Below are 17,816 nucleotides of genomic sequence, written 5' to 3'. Positions count from 1 at the left end.
CATGTTAAGAAATCAAGACAAATAAAATATGTTCAAAGAAAATGGAAATGTAACATAACAAAATTTATGGAATGTAGCAAAAACAGTTCTAAGAGGAAATTTCATAACAGTAAATCCATATATCATAAACAGGAAAAATCTCAAACCATCTAACCTTACATCTCAAGGAACAAGAATAAACAAAGTCCGAAGTTAACAGAAGGAAGGAAATAAAGTTCAGAGTGGAAATAGAGACAAAAAAAAATAGAAAAATCAATGAAACTCAGAGCTTTGAAAAGATAATCAAAATTGATAAACCTTTAGCTAGACTCACCAAGCGGAAAAAAAAAAGGACAAAAAAGAGGAAACAGAAGCTGTAAAACTGATACCACAGAAATACAAAGGATCATAAGAGACTATGAATAGTTATATATCAACAACTTAGATAACCTAGAAGAAAAAGATAAATTCCTAGAAAGATACAACTTACCAAGACTGAATAATGAAGAAACAGAAAATGTGAACAGACTGATTACTAGGAAGAAGTTTAAATCAGTAATCAAAAATCACCCAACAACAGGTCCAGGGACCACACAGCTTCACTAGTGAACTCTACCAAATATTTGAAGAATTAATACCATTCGTTCCCAAACTCTTCTAAAATATAGACGAGGAAACACTTGCAGACCCACTTTACAAGACCAGCACTCTCACCAGGTTTATTCAGCACAGTACTGGGAAGTCTAGCCATAGCAATCAGACAAGAAGAAAACAAAAAAGGAAGAATAAAACTGTCACTGTTTGAAGATGACATGGTGCTTTATAAAGAAAATCCTAAAGATGCCACCAAAAATCTATAGTAAAACTGCAGGATACAAACATAATAAATAGAAATCCATTGCATTTCTATACACTTACAACAAAGTAGCAGAGAAATTAAGAAAACCATTCACAATTGCACCAAAAAGAATATCTAGGAGTAAATCTAACCAAGGAGGTAAGAGACCTGTGCTCTGAAAACTAAGACACTGATGGAAGAAATCAAAGACAACACAAACAAATGGAAAGATACATTATGCTTATGAATTGGAAGAATTAATAATGTTAAAATGTCCATACTATACAAAACAATCTATAGATTCAATGCAATCAAACTTCTAATGGCATTTTTCACAGAAACAGAAAATCCTAAAATTTGCATAGAACCACAAAAGAGTCAAAGCAAGCTTGAGAAAAGTGAACAAAGCTAGAGGCATCATACTCCCTGATGCCTCCGGGCATCAAACTATATTACAAAGTTATAATAATCAAAACAGTATGGCACTGGCATAAAGAGACATCAGTGGTACAGAATAGAGAGCCCAGAAATAAACCCACACATACATGGCCAACTAACTTATGACAAAGGAGACGAGAATGTATAATGGGGGAAGCACAATCTCCAACAAGTGGTGTTGGGAAAACTGGAGAGCCACATGCAAAAGAATAAAATTCAACCAGTATCTTACACTGCACACAAAATTAACTCAAAATGGACTACAGACTTGAATGTAAGAGCTGAAACTATGAAACTCTTAGAAGAAAACTTAGGTGAGTTAAACTCACTGACATCAGTCTTGGTGATGATTTTTTGGATTAGACACCAAAACCAAAGGCAACTAAAGCAAGACTAAACAAGTGAGGCAACTTGAGACCACATTAAAATGCTCTACACAGCAAAGGAAACCAACAAAATAAATAGACAACCTACCAAATCGGAAAAAATACTTGTAGATGATATATGGTAAGCAGTTAATATCCAAAATCTATATTAAAACTCACAGAACTCTATAGCAAAAAAAAAAAAATCTGATTAAAAAATGAGCAGAGGCTCTGAATAGACATTTTTCTGAAGAAGAAATATGGATGGGTAGTAGGTACATGAAAAGATGCCCAACATCATTAATTATTATGGAAATGTAAATCAAAACCACAATGAGATATCACCTCATATCTCTGAGAATGGTTATTATAAAAAAAGAAATAATAACTGTTAGTAAGGATATGGGAAGGGAACCCTTGGGCACTGCTGGTGGGAATGTAAACTGGGGCAGCTATGGAAAACAGTATGCTGCTGCTGCTAAGTCACTTCAGTCGTGTCTGACTCTGTGCGACCCCGTGGACGGCAGCCCACCAGGCTCCCCCGACCCTGGGATTCTCCAGGCAAGAACACATGGAAAACAGTATGGAGGTTCCTCAAAAAAAAAAAAAATTAAAAAATAGTACTACCATACTACCAGGCAGTTCTACTTCTGTGTATTTATTGAAACAACGGTAATTCAAAATGATATATGCACACCGGTATTCACTGTGGCATTACTTACAATAGCCAAGACATGGAAACAACCTAAATGTCCATAAAAAAAGAAATCTTGCCATTTGCAACATGGATAGACCTTGAGGGCATTCTACTGAGTTAAATAAGTTAGAAAAAGATAATTACTTATGATCTCACTTATATGTGTAATCTAAAAATACCAAAAAACCAAACAAAAAAACCCAAGCTCATAGATATAGAGATTGGTGGTTGCCAGAGGTGGAGATTAGGGTGTGTGTGAAATAGATGACAGGGGTCAATAGGTACTAATTTCCGGCTATTAAGTGAGTAATTCATGGGGATATAATGTATAGCACGGTGACTATAGTTAATAATAATTACCTATTTGAAAGTAGCGAGGAGAGTGGATCTTGAAAGTTCACAAGAAAAAAAAATTTTTTAACTATATGTGGTGATAGATGTTACTTAGACTGATCATTTTATAACATACAAATCACATTATTAGACATATAAAACTAATAATCCTTTGTCATTTATATCTCAATTTAAAAAATTAAGATATTATAGGATTATATTAAATCATGCATGTCAAACTTTTGAAAAGTGTAAAGCACTATTGAATTTAAAGAATCTTCACTCAAAAAAAAAAAATCCTGAAGTAAGGAGTCCAGAGGCCTCTTGTGAGTATGTGACAAAGCTTGTATACTAAGATTCCTCTGCCTTACTCCACAGGCACAAGTGGGAAAAGGCCACTTTTTTCCATGCAATTTCAGCAAAACTAATTATTCAGCATCCTAGCCCTTAGTTGGTCAGAAGAAAACAAAAAGGGGTTGAGGTGGTACTATGGGCAGGCAGAGTTCAGAGAGAGAAGGGACAGCTGAACAGAGCGACAACCAGAGTAGAGTCAGAGAAGGAAAGCAGCAGCCCCAAAGCACAGCAGTCCAAAGCAGGTCTCAAGAGGGGTAAATGGCCTCTCGACACTCCCAGGTTGTGTAACAGGACAGTGATTGCAATAAAGATGCAGCGAGTATCTGCTGTAACCCAACACTGCTCTAGATTCTCTATAGTATCTGCAACAGTAGACAGTCTGTATCTTCTGTGTTACAGGCAGGAAAATGGATGAAACACTAGAGATTTTCAATGAAAATAATTAAAATATATAAATCTCATTTCTGACTTTCTGCTCCTTAAAGATTTGAATTTTTTGTTTCCATGGATGAAGTAAAGAAGAGGTCACTAGATGTCGCAGTGAAAAACAGTAGACCATTTGGTTCACACAGAAGGAAGGAACTGGGAAAGGTAAGTACAAAAGGGGATCTTGGTACTCTCTCCCTCCTGGTGGCTACCTGGAGTTCACAGGTGGAACACATCCTTGCTGAAATTTTGATGCGATCATCAGTTTGTTATCAGAACTGACTTTAAGGAAGATACAGCCTCACTGGGAGGTTTTTTGTTTTGTGCCTTTTAAAAAATACTCTTAAGACTAAAGTATATAAATTAATAAACCCTATTTTAAGAAACTCAAGAATATCCAAGTTCATCACTACAAAAGTATGTGAACCTCTACTATGATATTAAGTATTGTTTTCACAAGTACAGCATTGTGTGAAGCTTGGATCTCATTATGTCAAGACTTTTGTGGTGAATGTTATTTTAACTTAAAGTTAGAAGTAAAGGAAATATAATCCTTAGGAAGGAGAGACAAAAAAGAATGGTATTTGTACACTCTGTAGTTGTTGTATTTTAAACATTATCTTATGCTCATTCTTTAAAGCCCACTCTGTGAAGTAGGTGATGATATTCCCATTTTTATTGTTGAGAAAACTATAGTGTCTTGCTTAAAATTCTGGATCAGTTTGTAAGTAAAGGCAAGCTGTTTTCTCTAAAACATTCGTTATGTAAATTCCTGAGGTACAACTGCAAATAGCAGTTCACCTTTTCCTAGGACACTGAGGTTGGTGTCAGTACTGTCCTTCTGGAGAGGTTCTATATATTGAAAGTCAAAGGAAAAAGAACTATTGCTCAAAACTCAAGGAGGCCCTTTTTAGGATCAGTTTCATTTATCCCAATATGTTTCCATTTAATACAGTTTTGAGGAAGAGAAATGATAATTTATGCTTGTTTAGGTACTGATTGACTTATCAAAAGAAGATCTGATTAAGGGCTTCTCACAGTGGTAAGTGAATGTTTCATTTTATCACATTAAATCTGCTACTCAGTTTATTTCAGGTGGTTGCCCATATTCTCTTTCCAAAGTTCTTCCCTCTTCAATATCTTATCAAGGAGGGGGACATTATCACTTTTACTTAAGGCTTTACTGCTTACAGACTTCACTTATCTAAAGAACCGCTGTAAGCTCTAGTCTTAACCCTGGCTGGTCAGCTTACAGAGATGAGTTCTGCTGGTCCCACAGGCCCAAGTAGGACAGACTAGGCCACTTGTCCTGATATTGCCACAACACACTCGCAATACTAACACAAGTCCAAACCCAACTGTCTTACAGGTATGAGCTGACTCCAGATGGACAGCCTAGAAGTTGATGAACAACAACATCTTTATTTTTTAAATATGTACATATGTATATTTTATAATTTAAATCACAATAGCAATTTGAAACTACACATATATGTGGGTGTATATATATACACATACATATGTGTATATATACACATACACACATTCTTGTGTGCAGTGTAACTGCATGACTGGATAGTATTATGCAGTGGTAAACACATGTAAAAGCAAGAACTACTCTTTCTTGGTTGGGTTTAATTGTTTAAATCCAAAAAGAAGTGGGGTATCTGTGCCTAATACATGATCAGAACCTCAGTGGTGAATTTTCTCTGACTTAGGACTTGCATGCATGTCTCCACCAGGTGTCTGTCTTAGACACAGAAGACGAGGGAGGTCCGTTTGTGGAGCAGCTGTCAGTACTCCTGGGCAGGGACTGATGCAGAGAAGAGGGTTTTTCTATGGGACTAAAAGGTGACCCACCCAAAAGTTCTGAGAGCTAACTCTACCTAAGCTCTACTGGCTGCCATCTTTGGTACTTCTCTGGAGGTGCGTTTCTGTATCTGCTGTGGAACTAAAACATACTTTCCTGATGACAACCCTGTTAGTGATATACCTATATACCTTGAGTTAAGTACTTCAGTGTGGGATAGCCTGGGATCAAACTCCAGCATGTGGCATTATTTCTATTAAGAAAATGCAAACAGAGTTTCAAGCCCAGGTCTGTCTGCACTCCCATAGCAGAGCACTGGAGACTGGAGTGCCAGAGAGAACAGGGGCTTTCTGTATCTCTTTTAGATAGGTTTGGGAATTCTGTTCCACTTTTCTGAGGGCTGATTCACCTACACAACATTAAAAACAAGTTATGTAAACTGTATATTTAAACAAGTGCCTCTTTTGCATTTCAGACTTTATAAAACCAAATATTCATGTCGTTTCTCATGTTTCTCTAGAGCTGCTGTCAACTCTTCTTGTCATTTGTCTGCTCAGGCAGCAGCCCCTGCCCTTGCTTCCTCTCCCACCACTGCTTTCACTGCCGCTTTTCTAAAGAATGGTAACATCTTAAAGTTTCTGACAGGTTACTCTCACTTATAAATTATCTCTTTCCTGTTTTCTACAAAATTCAAGCCCACTCCTTGTGTTTTAGACTGAACACAATCAGGTCTCCAGTTTTTGGCTGCCTTATTCATGTGGAGATGCTCTGTTCCAGAACTGTCCAAATATATCCTGCCTACTAATCCTACTCACCTCTTAGAGGCCTATGTCAAACTCACCTCCTCCATTGAGCCAGTGCACACTGAAAGGGCCTCTCCCCCCACCTACAGCATCTACGATCAACATTCTACAGTCTTCATTTTAACAATTCCCTGCCTTGTAACCTTTAATTTAAAAAAATGTTTATTAAATATCTACTAAAGTCATATGCTAAGAAGCTATCTGTATTGTGTTTGGTATTTGATGTTTCTGTTTACTTTTTAATTAACCTCAAGTTACGTGAATTTTCACCCCCATCATCCAAGACTAAGTACAAGACTTAGTACATCCATACTAAGTACATGTCAGATGTGTAATAAAATTTGTTTTTGCTGTTCTGAGTGACAAGTTCTCATTATAAAGTAGGACAATTGATGCCTGTCCTATCTACCTCACAGCAGCATTGTAATGTTCACTAAACAGACAAGTTCCTTGAAACGATAAAGTACCAGAGTAATAAATGGAATGTATCATATATCATTTCCTGAATATTAGCAACCCTAAAACAACTACTGAGCAAAATGGCAGACAAAGCAGACAAGTGAAAACCTATCCTTCCTCTAGTCCAAACACACAGAAAACCTAATTAAACCATAAATTTTAAGCATGATTTTAAACATGATTGACTAAAAAGTAACACAGGTTAAGTTCCAATGATAGTTCAAAGAGAAAATCTAAAGTAGCATATAGGAACTGAAGAGGATGTTTTGAAGAGAACCAGAATTTTAGTGCACTGGATAAAAGGCAAAGCTACTATGTAAGGGACATGGAGCCTGGAAAGTTTTGTCCTCACAAAACACCTTGGCTGAGAATGAGGACAAGGAACTGGTTGTCAGCAATGGGTGGAAACAGTCAGCTACCCTCTCCTATCGGAACATGGAGTCTGAAGTTACACACAACTGACTTAGTTTGGAAACCTCGAAACTAATGTGAAGTTGGGTTTAGAACCTGGAACCATGTCAAGCCCTGACTGGGGCAACCACAAAATTGCCCCTAGGGTTGTGATTCCCATCTAGGACACACATGGAACCACCGCAGCAGATAATTCCCACTAAAAGGAAGCTCACAGGCAAAAAAAAAAAAAAAATTTTTTTAATATGAAGCACATGGGAATACCAAATTGAAAAATGGCCACTGGATGTATTTCAGCAAGCAACAAAACGTAACATAAGGCAGGAGTGGCTTGTGGAAAACAACAGAGAGTAAGGTAAACCTAAGTACGTCTTGACTGTTTTAAACAAGGAAGCAAGCAACCTAAAATGTCTGCAAAACTGGGCTAGTACTGACGTCTAAGAGCCTTGAAGCTGGTTCAGAGGAATGCTCAAAGTATTCAAGGCCTTATTTAAGAAGCTAAGGAGTTTTATATTTTAAAATATAGCTTTGTATGTGGCAGTTACTAGTTACCTTTCAGCTCCAAATCAACCCATCTTGGCCCTGCTTTGATACTAGAAATAACACGGTCTCCTCCCCTCTGCCAGGGGTCTTGATGTTAGGCTTATCAATTGAGGACACTGCAGAGACACTGCAAAGCCAGAGTGGGAAGAAGGGGCTTTTCTTCCTTTACTGAGGTGTCCTTATCCACGGCAGCTAGCTGACTGTCGTGTGAGGCTGTTCTGTTACCTAAGCACCCACCACAGGTTACTCTTGGCTCATGCCCTTGGGCCCTGCAATCATAAACACAGTCTTCATGGTTCAGCACCATCCAACACCCTCTGGCAAGTTTATTTGCCACAAGTGGGTTGCCTGTTCCTGTGGCAACCAGACCTCTACTCAGAGGTTTAAATAGCCTCTTAAGTTGATATATTTGTTTACTCCCCTTTATCCCTGGGGGTAGTATCTGCTTTCTGAAGTCACTACTGCATTCTCCTTAGAGTCCTCTTATGCCTCCTTTTAGCAGTTAACTACTTTTACTAGTAAGCAATTCATATTTTAAATGTTTCCTGTTAGGCTACCTGTGCAATGCAGTTTTTGTCTTCTGACCTGACCTTGACTAAGTGTGTATTAAAAATTTTAAGATAACCAATAATATAGAGTAATAATAGAAAAACAATAGAGTTGAAATATAAAACTTCCAAATCAGTAGTGAAAAAGAAATAAAAATTCAACACTGCTCCCAAAAAATAGAAAAGAAAAAAGTAGCATAGAAAAATATGATAAATAAAAAAAAAAGAAAAGATAGGCAAAAGACTTCTAAATATACTTGTAATAACTCTTTGTGACCCATGGACTATATAGTCCATGGAATTCTCTAGGCCAGAATACTGGGAAGTAGGTAGCCAGTCCCTTCTCCAGGGGATCTTCCCAACCTAGGGACAGAACCCAGGTCTCCCATATTGCAGGCAGATTCTTTACCAGCTGAGCCACAATCATAGTAAAGGCACTATTAAAACCTATGTCAAATTCCATGAAAATTAAAAGTACAGCTATATGCTATTTACAAGAGGTTCACTCCAAATACACAGAAGTGTTGAAAGTTAAAGGATGAAAATGACAAACCCAAGGGTAGTTTAGACTTCTGTTTATAGTAATGGTACCAAGTGAAAGTCGTTCAGTCATGTCTGACTCTTTGGGACCCCATGGTCTGTAGCCTGCCAGGCTCCTCTGTCCATGGAATTTTCCAGGCCAGATTACTGGGATGGGTAGCCATTCCCTTCTCCAGGGATCTTCCCAACCCACGGATCAAACCCAGGTCTCCGACACTGCAGGCAGATTCTTTACCATCTGGGCCACCAGGGAAACCCAAGAATACTGGAGCGGGTAGCCTATCCCTTCTCCCTTGGATCTTCCTAACCCAGGAATTGAACCGGGGCCTCCTGCTTTGCAGGCGGATTCTTTACCAGCCGGGCTACCAAGGAAGCCCAACATTACGCTTAACGGTGAAGCATTAAAAGATTTCCTTTTGAAATCTGCAACAAGAAAGGGTTGATTCCTATCACCACTTCTACTCAGCCTTATATTGTGGCCTATGTAGTTGGGTAAGGAAAAACAGGTTTATCTGACCAAAACTGTTGTTATATGCAGATGATATGATCATAAGTATGAAAATCCAAAATAATCTAAAGATATACTGCTTTGTTGAATACAAAGTAAATATTTAAAAATCAATTATAGTTCTCTATTTCTGAAACAGTTGGAAAATGAAATTTTAAAAAGAAAACTTATAAATGCATAAAGATCAAATACTATGAATGTATCTGGCAATAATCCCTACAGAAAAATTATGAAACTTTATTATGAAATGTTAAAGTAAACCTAACCAAGTGGAGAGCTATGCTACAGTAGAAGTTTGAAGATCCAACATTATAGATTCTGATTTTCCCCACTGATCCTACGTTTAATGAAAGTTCAATAAAAATCTCAATATGTAGTGTGTCTGTGTGTATAATTTAATAATCAGACTCAATACACATGGAAATACAAAGGGTGGGATACCAAAGTTTATTTTAAAGTTAAAATAATAAAAACAGTGGGATACTAGTGAGGGGGAGATAAATGGACCAGAAGAATAGAAGAGAGTCCAGTAACAGTCTCATTCACATACAGATATTCAATATATGACAGAAGTAAACACTATAAGCAGAGGGGAAATAATAGATTTTTCAATAAACAGTGCTGAAACAACTGGGTATCCATGACAGAAAAGGTAATAGTCCTTTACTTATACCACATTAAAAAAAAAACCAACACACAAAAAAACTCCAAGTATATTAGACTAAGTGTGAAAGGCAAAATTATACAGCTGTAAGATGACACAGAAGAGTAACTTTACAGTTTGTGACTATAGAAAGATTACACAAGACACTAAGAACACTGACTATAAATCTCTACATCTTTAACTATATTCTCTATATTAAAATTAAGTTCTTCAGTTCATGAAAAGACACTAGAGGAAAACGGAAAGAGGAAACAGAATGGAAGAAGGCATTCGCAACATGTGTAACCATCAAATGGTTCATGTCTAGAATATGTAAATAACTCTTACAAATCAATAGGAAGACAGACTGTGCAACAGAAAAAAACACCAAAGACACATACAAGCCCTTCAAAACTAAACTACAAACTAAAAAACAAAGGAAAAGATGTTTAACTTCATTAGGAATCAGGAAAATAAACATTAAAGTCACACTAAGAGCTCTACACATTATACTGGCCAAAAAAATAAAACAAAACTGACTTACCAAAAGTTGGTCAAATACGGAAAACTGGGGACCTTTCATACATTAATGGTGGGAATATAAGTTGGTACAACTACTCTGGAAACAGTTTGGCATTTTCTTCTAAAGTTAAAATACATATGATCTATCAAAGTCACACACTAAACAACCCCAGAGGATCCATGCACATCATTAGATGTGTTTTCCTCTGCTGCTACTGCTGCTAAGTCGCTTCAGTCGTGTCCGACTCTGTGTGACCCCAGATGGCAGCCCACCAGGCTCGCCCGTCCCTGGGATTCTCCAGGCAAGAACACTGGAGTGGGTTGCCATTTCCTTCTCCAATGCATGAAAGTGAAAAGTGAAAGTGAAGTCACTCAATCATGTCCGACTCTTAGTGACCCCATGGACTGCAGCCCACCAGGCTCCTCCATCCATGGGATTTGCCAGGCAAGAGTGCTGGAGTGGGTGGCCATTGCCTTCTCCAGTGTTCTCCTCTAGGACCCAGCAATTTTGCCTCTTAGATTCTAGAAAACCTGCACACAGTGAACAAGGATACATGTACAAGAATGTTCACAGCAGTAGCTCACAATAGCTAAGAACTGGAAGCAACCCAAATGGCAATCCCTAGAATAACAAACAAATGGATTATGGAACATTCATAGAAGAACACTAGACCCCAATGAAAACAAATGACCTGGACCTACATAAAACAATATAGATAAACAGTACAAACATGATGTTGAACAACAGAATTAAGAAAAACATACAGCATGATTCTATTTTTATAAAGCTCAAAACTAGCAAAACTCAACTATCTTGGGTTAGGCATACACACAAAACTGGCAAAACTATTAAAAAAAAAAAAAGAAAAAACAAGTAAATGATTAACATAAGCCAAGCTAATGATTATCTCTTGGGGGAAGACACATATGGTGTGTGGGGAAGGCATTTCGGAGTGCTGGTGATGTTCTAATTCTTGGATGTTGCATGGGTGTTCACTTTATAATCATTTGTTATACTTGAAATTTATGGTTTTTAGCATATGTGTTGTATTTTATAACATATAAAAAAAAGATTAGTGAAATACGAAAAAAAGGAAAAGAATATCCAGCAACTATTAACTGAATGGACAAAACTACATTCAACGTAAAAGCATGTATAGCAATGAAGAGATATTAATCAAGAAGATATTATTGACTATGAATTTATAAATACTTATAAAACAGGCCATAAGTACTTTAAAAGCAAAATTTGACAAGTTCAGGGATTTCATAATTTCCCATAAACTAAACGAAGCAGACAAAAAAAAGATAGAAATAAAGTTGATTTAAACAGTATATTAATAACACTACATATATATACACACATATAAATGTATATATTAGAGATTAGACTTTTTAAAGCACATGTAGAATATGTGGAAATTCATCACAATAAAGTCACAAAGAAAATCTCAATGAATTCCAAAGATCCAATACCAAAAGACCATGTTCTCTGACTACAGTACGGTAATAGAACGTGCCATTTCCTTGCCAGGAAAGCAACAGCTTCCTGCTGGCTGGACTAAAGACAGACATTGGCATTCCTTGTTCCTAGAACCAAAATGGTCAGTAAACTCCGAACTTAAATGCAACCTTTCTATTACTTGCATTATTTCTCCCTGAGTTTCTCTTATTCACACACTGTACTTTAAAACAATCTTAATTTTTAAGCACTCAAGAACTGCTTAAGAATTATTCAAGGATCTAAAGTTAATTTATTAATTAAACTTAGCAATTGTTTTCTATAAAAGAATCTCAAAGTCAATAAAAACTATACAGATGGAGACCTCAATAGAAAGAAGGGGGTAAATTTTGAGGTAAATATATTTTATAACCCATGTCTCAGAGTAAGATCAACCCTACAAAACACTTAGGATGTTAAGAATGCAATTTACACAGTAAAAATGATTTGATTTGTTTTCAGTATGAAAGTATTTTTAATTTCCTTACTGCAGGTACAATGGCATCCAAGTCATCAATTTCTGTAACAGAAAAACAATAATAAAACAGTAGCTTCATCTAGTGTTAGGCTCAGACGAAATGATAACTCTGTGCAAAGGTAAACCTCAAACACAAAGGCAACATCACTAGTGCTTTCAAGCATATGAAATTTTTCTGTAAAAGTATATCACTGATTCACAGGACATTTGTTTGTAAAAGCTACCTACAAAAGCATCTTCTGGCTCTGGTATTAATCTCATTAGCAGTGTGCTCTTAACAACAGATTCTACTCAGCATTATTTGTAACATTATGTTACTGCCTCTTTCTAATATATGGGTGAGCTTACATGGTGAAATCCCTAGGAGAGGCCCTTTCTCTTTCCTGGGCCTCCATCTAAGGACTTAGGGACCTCTTCTGTCGGAACACAGATGATACAAGAAAGGAAAAGAATACGAGCAAATCTACAGCTGAGAATTACACTGTAGTAAGTACGGTACAAAGATCAAGTTATTCCATGACCCGCATTCTAAAATCACACCTGTTTTCTCCCTAGAAGAGAAATCTGCCTTATAAATAAACCTCACAGAGAAGGACTTCGGTTGATGAGAATTTTCTCAACTAATCACACTACTCATGAGAAAAAAGAAAGTCCTTCTCCATACTTGATATTCAGTAATCCACTCTGTAGTTCCAGATGCATAATATGACATCTGTTGTTGTTGTTTAGTTGCTAAGTTGTGTCTGACTCTGCAACCCCAAGGACTGTAGCCCTCCAGGCTCCTCTGTCCATGGCATTTCCCAGGCAAGAATACTGGAGTGGGTTGCCATTTCCTTCTCCAGGGGATCTTCCTGACCCAGGGATCAAACACACATCTCCAGCACTGACAGGTGGATTCTTTATCACTAAGCCACCTCACATCTAGTAATAATAAAAATAGTCATGTTTGCCAAAACAGATTTAATTTCTGAAATGTAAATATTTACTCCAGAATTTCAACTGTAACCAAACAGCACATGAACAATGTATATTGAAGCAAATGATCCCACATGAACCAAGCTGAGTATTATATCTGAGAAGAAGTTTCTATACAAGGATTATGAAATAAGTGTTAATAGCACACCTAGTAAAATGTTTGTTAATGACAAACTCACTGTTAATCGCTACCTCAAAGCAAGTAAAATCATATTGCAGGAAACAAACTCTTTGAGACACAAGGCAATAAATACATTTCTACATTTTCACATCTCAAGTTAAACTTTCAAATTATGTCTTCCCTTGCCATGATCGTTTCAAACGTATGAGCATGAATAAAGTACACTCACTGTCTCCGTTGCTTCCAGTCTACATAAAATTGGCCACAAAAAATTATGTTCAACTAGGCTATACACTCTAATCAGATATGCCTTTCATTTACTCATCTTCTTACCAAATTTTAACTTACTCGTTCCTTTATCTTCTACCAAACCTTATCTCCTCTTCTAATTTAATTTCCTATGTCAAAGAGTTATCCTTTAAAAAACAAAAAAAACCTTTCTACTTCAAATGAGCTACACAGAAAAAATATTAATCATAATGAATTAATGAAGTAAATAAATCACTGTAACCTTTTTAAAAAGTAATTTTGTTTTGTTGGGATTAGGGAATCTTAGTTCCCCTACCGAGGATGAACCTACACTCTCAACAGTGAACATACAGAGTCCTAGCCAGTGGACCACCAGGAATTCCCTAAAAAGTGTTCTTAATGGTAAGATTAATTATTTTTATAGCCATAATAAATCACACTTAAAGTAAGAGATGTGGGTTTTTATTTTGCCTATGATTTCTAATTATATTTTTTTCCCCTTAAAGCCTTCAATCTGACCAAGAGTGTAAATGTATCTCTTCCCTTCCACAAACTTATAAATTTATCTTTCTACAGATGTTTACGTTATATTATTTCTCATCATCTGAGGAAATTAAATTTAAAAAAAGAGAGTAGGTAGGAGCTATCTTTTTTAAAAAAAAAAAAAGGAGGAAGAGGGGGAAGAAAAATTAAAAACACACCTATCAAGATCATAAATTCTACAGACATTTCTCATTATCCAGTGACAGTCAGGGTTAGAGTGGGCCTAGCCAGAATAATGTCATTTCTCATTTTAAGGTCCTAAAACAAAAGGCTCAGCTCCTTAAAGAATATGTGCTTCTGTGTTCTGTAGATTAACCCCAACCAACTTTAACTGCAAAAGTTGGAAGTTTGTTTTCACTACTATTAGTGGTTTCCACTTTCTACCACTCTAGGTAAAAACACTAATACAGTGACTAAGGAACACTCTTTCCTCAAACCCAATGCCATCCTGAGACTCAATATTTAACCACCTCCGACAAAAATCTTACCTAAGATTTTGAGTAGATCATTAGTAAATGCCTGAAATGCTGGGAAAAATTCCTCATGTTCTTCCAATTTGTGGATAATGCTTTAAACAAAAAAAAGCACAATTTATACTGAATTTCTGACTTACGATTCTTACATTTGATTGGACATAGAACATTTCAAAACAGAAAGAAACTGTCCTGGTAATTTAAATACAAATTTAATGATTATTTACTGCAATCTTTCCTTCTGAGCTCTTTGTTCATCTAGTAATAGTCTTCTAAAACAACAAAAAAAAATCTACTAGCGGTATAATCATCTGTTCTAAGGTTAAATCTAACATTTCTAATATGGGAATTTTCCATTTAGCTTGAGGAGTCTTAAGAGACCAATGTTTTCTAAAAATAATTGATTTTCATATCCTGTATTCTATTAAACATTAAGAATAAGTATCAGTAATCTGTAAAACTGGGAGGGAGAAAAATACCAATAGTGAGACATACGTTCCTTTTAAAATCATCAAGTGTCAGAAACCTCAAGTGTCAGATTAGGTTAGGGTTCCTCTTGGAAAACTTGCAGAACGTATGGAACATATACTTCCCTTATGCTGCAGTATAAAATCTGAGGGAGGAGGGAGGAAGAGTACAGCTATAACATTTTGACATTAAAAAAAATTAGGTTTTATGTTGGAGATGCCTAGCTTTAAAAAAGAAGTCCTTAATATTTTATCAAACAATGCACATACTCTTAGTGATTAATCAGTGATATATGGTAATCTACTAGAAACTAGACTTACTTATATATTCTGAATTAACATGAAGTTGCTGACAAAGTTTGACTTTCTCCAATTATAATTTCCCTTGGGAATAAGCTTATATCAAAAATGCTAGAGTCCTGACTCAGACCCCCAGAATCTACTTTTATCTTGAAAATATTTGATATTCTCTCCATCCCTAAGGTGTGAAATTATTTTTACAAATGCTATTCCAAACAGGAAAGGTAAATAACTTATGAAGTTTTGAAAATCTTTAATTTTACTCCAAACATTCTGGACAATACTTTGCAACCTTTTTAAAATAAATACCTTTGAAGGTCTTCTGGTCCTAATACCTGCATAATCTTTTCATTCACATCTTCATTAATCAGCCTACACAATTTTCCAACTGTGCTCACCAGCACACACAATGAGGATGAACTATCTGCAAAAGAGAAATAAAAGGAAAGAATATTTTAAGGGAATTTTCAAAATTAAAAATCAAATCAATTAAATTAATTAAATCAAACGTTATGTTTCTGTTACCCTCAATTTTTTACCTACTTTTTGCTGATTTATTAATGGGGCCTCCCTGGTGGCTCAGACAGTAAAGAATCGGCCTGCAATGCAGGAGACCCAGGTTCAATCCCTGAGTCAGGAAGATCCCCTGGAGAAGGGAATGGCTACCCACTCCAGTATTCTTGCCTGGAGGAGTCCATGGACAGAGGAGCCTGGTGGGTTACAGTCCATGGGATTGCAAAGAGTCAGACTTATTAAAAATCATTATTAAGTGGGGGGCCAAAATGAAAATGAGTCATTACCTAGTTCTAAGAGTTCTTGGAGGTTTCTCACAGCATTGTTCAATTCTCCAAGCCTAGTATAAATTTCATTCATTCGAGGATAGACGCCAGTTAAAGAAGGAACATCAAATAATTTTTGGAAGTGAGAAACAATAGCTCGCAAAATGTGGAAGTCTGGCATATTGCTGTCCTGCCCAAAAGAGAGGAAGTAAAAGAAAGTTCACATCTTAAAATTATTCCAAATCTTATAAAAACTTTAACAAGAGAAAGAGTTATAGTAGAATATCTGTATCCATATCATTAATTTCACATTAAAATGTGAATGTCTATATAAGTACTGGGTAGTATTACCTTTGCCTTATTTTCAACTTCTTCTAATATGGTATCTACTATGAACAATAGATCTTCAACTCTGACACTTTCATTTTCATCCTGCTTCTTTAAATTATGCCAAGGCACCAGTTCTGTAGACAGTATTTTCAAGGACTTATATAAATCCTTCATAACAAAAGAAATAATATGCTATTATGCATTTTTAAAGTTTTCATAATCATGTTAATAAAATATAACTATCCAAGCAGATGTAATACATATATTAACCATCATCAGTATTTTTTAAAAAATACCGTTACCTGTTTAGAAAGAGTCTTTTAAATTCATTTTCTTCAGGCCTTACAAAAAACATTATACATATACTGATTATCTGGAATCTGGATGTTTAAAGTAATTGTACGTTATTTATTAGTAATGTACGCTATTTTTAAATTATTTTGAATTATTGAATAAAAAATAAGCTTGTCCTATTTTGCCCTTGATTTTTTAAATAACAGATTGAGATGCAATTCATATACCATAAAATTCATCCTCTTTACTGTGTCATTCAGTAGTCTCATTTACAGAGATGTGCAATCATCACAATTATCTTAATTCTAGAATATTTTCATCATGCCAAAAAGAAACCCTTATTCCCCATTCTCTGTTGCTCCCAGGCTTTGGGTAACTACTAATCTTATTTTCTTTTTCTGTAGATTTGCCTATACTGAGCATTTCATTAAAAAACAGAATCATAAATATGTGACTTTTTGTGACAGGTTTCTTTCATTTAGGATATTTTCAAGATTCATCCATATATGTAGCTCCAAGAAAAAATTTAATTTGAAAAGATGCCTAAAAAGTAATTCTACTTAATTTTCATGACAGCCTACTTGTTTTCCTGGCCTAAATATGTTGTCCTAATCTATTTAAAACTGTGCACAGGGAGCTGGGATCCTGTAAGTTTAGAAGTCTAAGACTGGTCAATCAATAAACAAGTATTTACTGGGCATCAACTATGTGCATAGCACAGTGCTTGGCCCTTTAAAACAACAATGTCATGCAAAAGAAATGTAATGTGTGTCACAGTAATATTATCTAGTAGCCATGTTAAAAAAGTAAAAGGAAATAGGTGACAATTTTAATATATTTAACCCAATATATCCAAAATAGTATCAACAGATCATCTATTTTAATTATCTTTTAATCATCTCCATACTATTTCTACTAAATCTGGTGTGTAATTTTATACTTGCAGCACATTTCAATTGCGACTATCATATTTCAAGTGATCAAAATCTACATGTAGCTGACTGGTTACTGTATTAGACAGTGCAACTCTAGAATACAGAAGGAAACACAGGAAGTTCTTATTTTTCTCAACTTCTTATTTTTGTCCTC

General features: G+C 35.8%; 2 protein-coding genes across 39 annotated transcripts in view; one reads left to right on the top strand and one right to left on the bottom strand.

Moving 5' to 3' along the window:
- ESYT3 (extended synaptotagmin 3) overlaps positions 1-6,402 on the top strand; it is a 55,388-nt gene extending 48,986 nt beyond the window's left edge. For 2 of the 9 annotated variants that reach the window (XM_042236527.2, XM_042236499.2), the window contains one exon: positions 3,490-6,402. In XM_042236527.2, the coding sequence (XP_042092461.1) occupies positions 3,490-3,712 (223 nt within the window). In that variant the 3' untranslated portion in view covers positions 3,713-6,402. The remainder of the gene's footprint in view (positions 1-3,489) is intronic. The other 7 variants (XM_042236521.2, XM_042236515.2, XM_027960029.3 and 4 more) reach the window with 7 other exon arrangements.
- A 3,074-nt stretch (positions 6,403-9,476) lies between these two features.
- The window catches only part of CEP70 (centrosomal protein 70), a 97,831-nt gene continuing 89,491 nt past the window's right edge, over positions 9,477-17,816 (bottom strand). For 22 of the 30 annotated variants that reach the window (XM_060395320.1, XM_060395318.1, XM_060395332.1 and 19 more), the window contains 5 exons: positions 16,455-16,601; positions 16,125-16,293; positions 15,634-15,748; positions 14,573-14,652; positions 9,477-12,238 (listed from right to left, as the gene is read on the bottom strand). In XM_060395320.1, the coding sequence (XP_060251303.1) occupies positions 12,177-12,238; positions 14,573-14,652; positions 15,634-15,748; positions 16,125-16,293; positions 16,455-16,601 (573 nt within the window). In that variant the 3' untranslated portion in view covers positions 9,477-12,176. Of the gene's footprint in view, positions 15,171-15,633; positions 15,749-16,124; positions 16,294-16,454; positions 16,602-17,816 lie in introns of all 30 variants that reach the window. The other 8 variants (XM_060395348.1, XM_060395361.1, XM_060395364.1 and 5 more) reach the window with 2 other exon arrangements.

The sequence above is a fragment of the Ovis aries genome, chromosome 1 (assembly GCF_016772045.2).
Source record: "Ovis aries strain OAR_USU_Benz2616 breed Rambouillet chromosome 1, ARS-UI_Ramb_v3.0, whole genome shotgun sequence".
NCBI lineage: Eukaryota > Metazoa > Chordata > Mammalia > Artiodactyla > Bovidae > Ovis > Ovis aries.
The sequence above is the reverse complement of the archived record's forward strand: the minus strand, read 5'-3'. Positions and strand labels throughout refer to the sequence as shown.